This window comes from Corylus avellana, chromosome 8 (genome assembly GCF_965113065.1).
Source record: "Corylus avellana chromosome 8, dhCorAvel1.hap1.2, whole genome shotgun sequence".
In the NCBI taxonomy this organism is placed as follows: Eukaryota; Viridiplantae; Streptophyta; class Magnoliopsida; order Fagales; family Betulaceae; genus Corylus; species Corylus avellana.
Genome location: NC_142497.1, coordinates 17,808,914 through 17,814,913, shown reverse-complemented (window position 1 = coordinate 17,814,913; position 6,000 = coordinate 17,808,914). Strand labels below are relative to the sequence as shown.

Genomic DNA, 6,000 nt, shown 5'->3' with positions numbered 1-6,000 from the left:
CTCTTTGGGTTTTCTAATGAGAAGCATATCACTATTATTATTCAAAAAAAAAAAAAAAAAGTATTGTAATGTCTATAGGTTGAAAATCCATTATTTTCGCCGGAAACGTATTTACCAACACCTGATCCCTCGAAGCAGTGCCGGTCTGGTCTGGAGATTCACCCGCGGACTCTGGTGCAAAGTGGGAAAATTCAACTTGAAGTCTGGGTCTATCCTCTGTCCATTGCCGGGGATACCTTCGCTAGCTGGAGAGGTTATTGAGGTATTTCCGGCCAGATGGGGTGGCCTAGCCACACCCCATGGCCAAGGCCCAAAATTTTTATTTTTATTTTTATTTTTTTGAAAAAATATAATTTTTTAATTTTAAAAAAATAATTATATAACACGTGGCGGCTAGTGATTAGTGTTAACGTGGCATTCCGTGAAGTTTTGGACATAATTTTAATAGAAGTACCATTTCCGTCTTTATGAAAACCACATGTACCTCCTGTCATAAAAATGAAAACTTAGAGAGTAAAAATTAAAAAGTTCAAACCTTAGAAGAGATTTTAGTATTTAACCCAAATAAAAAAATAAAAACCTTAGAAGAACCTAGCAAGCTCCAGTGCTATGTAGGCATTTAGCTGGCTTCGTCTTATCTTGCATCAACACGTGCATGAAACATTTTTCAGATATTGAATATCACCGCTTATATTTTGATAAATTGGATTCTTAATTACCACATTTAAAGTTCATTCGTATCCACAGGATAACTCCCTAGCACTCGCAAGAATGAACCAAACTCCTGCAAAGAAAGTGAATGGTTTCAATTAATCTATCTTTTTCTCTAACAATGCCAGAGATTAGGATGAAAAAAAAAAAAAAAAAAAAAAAACGCACTTCTAGATCCTTTAGGGCAAGCTTTGCCTTCTGGTCGGCCATTGACGCTTCCAAGTCCACAAAGAAAAGATAGTTAAAGTATCTGTTGCAGAAGTTTAAGACATAAAATGTTTAATTAGCAGCTAAGAATCACGTATGTAAATTAATGCTTCAAAAGCTTGTTGCTGAAGTTGATGGTAATCTATAAATATATAAGAAAAATGAATTACTTTTCAATTCTAAGAGCTCTCAAAAGCTTCTTCTGTACAGGACGACTTTCAATCTGGTAGTGTGAAACAAGGCAATCAGAATTGCTTGAACATATATGTATATATACTTGCAATGCAAGTATAAAGACAAGAGAAGATACCTTAGTAAGGTTGATTTTCCGCTGAGCGAAAACATCAAGTGCCTTGGAAAGAACTCCTGGACCCTCCTCTAGTGAGAAAACTATACTTGTCTGAGAAATCAAATACCACTCTCAGTAATTAATAAAAAATGAAATAGTAATTCAACTGCCAATAATCTCCAAATGATTGACCTTGAATGGCTTATTTGTGCGTGGAATAATGGGTTCTCTGGCGAGCATTAGGAATCGAGTAACAATATTATCACAATCATCCTATCAAAATAAAAAATAAAGAAGACTATGAGCAATCCGATATATATAGAGACGAATATCTGGAATATGCCAAAAGGCTTGGATATATACAACCTGAATATCTTCTGCAAGTATATTCAACCCATAGATATTTGCGGCGACGTCAGATCTAACCACTGCTCCTGTATCTTTTAGTTTGTGGGATTTAATATGCTACCAAGTTACAAAAAGTTCAAGTAAGCAACAATACTAAAAAAGCTATGAAAGAGAAGAAAATAGAAATATACCATAGAGCATCATCAACACCATTAAAAAAAAAAAAAAATTGGTACCTCTGCAGCTGCAGCAGTGTCGTAAACTTCTTCTCTGACCAATCCAAATCTTGTTAATGCGTACTCACACTGAGCAAGAGCCTGAAATATGACCCAAATTTGATTAGATCTTGGCTACAAAAAAATAAATAAAGACAAGAAAAGCAGAAAAACTATGTACCATTTATTTACCTGGGGATGGCTAAGAACCCTTTTCAGGTCTTCAAGTTTAACACCATGATTGGCCAGCAAGCAATGATGAATTGCAACTTTAACTTCACCTACTATATGCAAATCGTCGCGGAGTAAAAGGTCATAATTACTGTGGATGCTCCCACATGAAGAATTCTCAATCGGTAAAACTGCTATTTTCGCATCACCCATTTGGACGGCCTATATGATATATATATACAAAGGAAATAAATCAAAGAATGAAGATTTATGTAAAAAGGCAGGGCAAAGGAGTTGAAGAAATCACTTCAAAAGCATCCTCGAATGTCTTGCAAGACAGTGCTTCGCATTTTGGGTACGCCTTCTTCACAGCGGACTCACTGTTCGCACCATGAACTCCCTAAATCCAATGCAACATTCAATTATTCAATAAAATCCACACAATCAATCCAACCCATTCAAACTCATCTACAGTAAACAAATATCAAATCACAAGTACCTTGTACGCAACCCGGAGGCCGGACCCATCAGGAAACCGGCTTAAAGTTGAAGATAAAGCTGGTCCTGCAATTAAACACACTAAGATTTTCGAACCCAATTGAAATTTAAGGCAAAAGAATGAAAATGATGGTTACTGTTGTTATTGTCGTCGTCATCTCCGTGAAGAGAAGCCATAATGGGGGCATAACGACGGCGTTTCGGGTAAGGAATGTGAATTGTTATGCTTGCTTTCAGTCTGTGTTCGGACCAGGACGGAAACGGTTTGGATGTGACGTGGCGCGATAGAGGGTTTGTTAGAGGCCTTACGGTTGAAGCCGTCATGGGACTTGAAACTCTGGTTACCTGGTTGAATTGCATGTCTCTTGCCACTTGTCAACTTCTTATTGGTCCAAGGGATTCGAGCCAATTAATTCTTTTAAAATTTACAAAAAAAAAAATTTAATTTGAATTAAAGAATATATATAAATTAGAACATAATTAATAAGAGAATAATTTTTATAAGGTCTTGCATAAATCAAGGTCTTTATGCACAACACCTGATTTACTATTACCAAGACCTCATATGGGTTAAAACAAAAAATTTTCTAGAATCTTCCCTAGACCCACCAACAGCCACCAAACAAGCCTAGACCGCGCTGGACTAGACCTTTCTGGAGACCACGCCAGCCACCCTCTCTCTCTCTCTATCTCACCAGCAGCAGCCGGTGCTCCCTCTCCCTCTCTCTCACACACACCGGCAGCAAAGGAAAAAATGTTGAGATTATTCTACATCGGTTGTAAAATGGGTTAATAGTCCGTTTATAAGTATAAGAGGGAAAACCTCACCTCTTAAACTAGCCTTTGAGGTTGAGAGACCTCAAGATCACCCAACAGAAAATTTCTCTCCTGCCGGTGCTTCCTCTCCCTCTTTCTCTCACACACACTCTCTCTCACCGAAAAGATTTCTTAGATCAGAAAATTTTCTGTTTTTCTCTCGCATTCTTAAATAAGAATAAGACGCCCTGTTTTTCTAGTTGTTTTGACAACTCTCAATAGAGAGTGTAATAAGATGCCCTGCAAGCTTAAGAATATTATACAAAAAAAAAAAAAAAAAAAAAAAAAACAGAAGCTCGGGACAATAACAACTCACAAGATGCATTGCCGTGTTAAACAATAAATCATGGTTGTATCTACTTCAAAAGCAGTATTCCGACAATGAGATTTGAAGAGGAAATTGCCACAAGATTGAGATAGATATGTTTGAATTTTTATTATGCTGCGGGTGTGTATATGATGACTTGAAAAAGAATCAATAGTTTTGGACAAAACTAGAGTTTCTAGTTTTGAAAAGGTTGCATCTTTTCCTAGAGGATACCTATTCAATTCCACATTCCACATGACAGCACCATTGCCATGATCTCTTATGAATTTTTATTTTCAAAAGAAACTGAAATAATTTTTTCTCGGTTTTAAGAATGTGAGATATAAACCAGAGGTGCTGCGTGGGTCTGTTGCTGGTGTGTGAGTGAGAGACCGGTGTGTGTGAGAGAGAGGGAGAGGCAGCACTGAAGACAGAGAGAGCTTCTTCTCTGCTGCCGGTGAGAGATAGAGAGAGAGGCAGAGGGAGAATCGGAGACTGTACGTTGCTGGTGTGTGTGAGAGAGAGAGGGAGAGGGAGAAGGGAGCACCAGAGACAGAGCTTGCTGCCGGTGAGAGAGAGAACTTACTGTGAAGATCCGCCGGCGTTATCAGCGGATCGTCCGGTGTCGTTTCCTGCGTAATTTGGTCGTTTCCAGCGTGATTTGGTCGTCTTCGGTGCCGTCTCGTCTGGCTGGTGGCTGACTATGAGTCTAGAGAAGAAGAATAAGAAATGTTTATTCTAGAAGATTTTAACCTAACCTATGAGGTCCGGTGAGAATAAATTAAATGGTTATATTTTGTTTTTGTTATGGTGTTTCCCCTGATTTGTCATGTTTTTATTGAAGGACACAAATATCTTAATTTGTGTTAAGAACTTATAAAAATTATTAGCATATACATGTGTGTGTCTCAATAAGGCCAAAAAAAGAAAGAAGAAAAAAAAAGTAGGTCATCTCAAACGTTAAAGATACATGTCTGTAAGTAGGGGTAGAAATTTATTATCATTTAATTAATATCTTAACTTTTAAGGATATAAATTTTCTATAATAAATATTGATTTCTATTAATCCATAAATCAAAGAATTTAGATGATTTGAATTATCTTAAATTAAGGGATTTGTTAAACCTTATTTTGCGGTTGAAAGATTGTTATATTTATTTTTCTTTTGTGCAGAGACTCGTATATTCTTTTTGTTTGTTTTTTCCATTAATTAAAGCCACCGACATATATATATATATATATATATATATATATTGGAGCAGTACAATTTATATTATAAACTAATATGATAGTTCATATGAGACTTTAATGTTAGCCACTGAAATGTGGATTGTCATATGACAATTTACTTATTACATTTGTAAACTGACATGATAATTTATGAGACATTTATCATGTTATAGTCTATGCGATACTACTTTTTATAAACCATAAGCTAAACTATTAAGCGAGTTTGTAAGTGCATTATATTAACTTTAAATGCGATACTACTTTTTGTTTTGTTTATGTGTATGTCATCAAAAGTTCTTGATTCTACTTTTAACAATGTAAAGCTGATGGGGTCTTTGTGCAGTTGTTGTTACTTCTCTGATAAGTCAAAGACTCTAGATCGAGGACACTGAAGTAGCAATATAGGAGCTTTACTGTGAGAGGTCACAGTTAAAAAAGATGGTTACGCTTTTTTTTTTTTTTTATTGAAATGGTGAAAAGGTTACAAGGAGAATCTTTACCACTCTTAATTCGAATGGAAGAGAGAGTAATCCTATGAGAATGAGAATGCTTCCAAACAGTACTAGGTGATCTTTACCACTCTCTTTATGCATTGCACAGAAGTATAGTAACTGCATGCAAGGTTACAAGGTTTGCAATTCAACAACCCAGAAAGCATATATTGATCAGCAGTGTAGGTATGCTACTCTAACCACTCATTTGCCTTATGATTATGTTAAAGAGAGAAAGAAGGAAAGACGAAGAGAATAATATAGAAAAATACTTTTTCTATTTGTGAATCAATTAAAACTGTATGGTTGAATATTAGAGGCTGACAATACATTGTATGGTACATTGTGTATTACTGATAGAATAGGAAAATAACATCAGGGAAGTTATAACATGATTAATAGTAGATCATCAGGATATCAACCTGTGACATAGATCAATAAAATTTATCAACATCAATTAGTATTGGTTCAAATCTTACACATATTTAAACTTCCATTCCAATTCTTAACATTGCTTGCTTTGCAAATGAGACATCCATAATAATGAAAACCTATGCCCACACAACATATATATATCTAAAAGGTCCACTACTGTACGCATCACAGTCAACAAAAAACTGCCCTAAATGGAAATGTAAAGAGCCATTTCAAGTACAAAATTTCACCATGAGAAATATAACACAAGGAACAAAATATTTAACGAATGCCTTTTTCTCT

At 35.7% G+C, this 6,000-nt stretch overlaps 1 protein-coding gene across 1 annotated transcript; it reads right to left on the bottom strand.

Annotated features, from left to right (window-relative positions):
* Positions 1-633: 633 nt before the first annotated feature.
* Positions 634-4,207, bottom strand: LOC132163591 (arogenate dehydratase/prephenate dehydratase 2, chloroplastic-like). Its single transcript, XM_059573936.2, has 12 exons — positions 4,149-4,207; positions 2,577-2,854; positions 2,441-2,505; positions 2,249-2,341; positions 1,963-2,163; positions 1,792-1,872; positions 1,574-1,672; positions 1,400-1,480; positions 1,229-1,318; positions 1,089-1,141; positions 880-961; positions 634-784 (listed from the first exon to the last, which is right to left on the bottom strand). The coding sequence occupies exons 2-12, from the start codon at positions 2,797-2,799 to the stop codon at positions 725-727; spliced, it is 1,128 nt and encodes a 375-aa protein (XP_059429919.2). The 5' UTR covers positions 2,800-2,854; positions 4,149-4,207; the 3' UTR covers positions 634-724.
* Between the last annotated feature and the right edge of the window lie 1,793 nt (positions 4,208-6,000).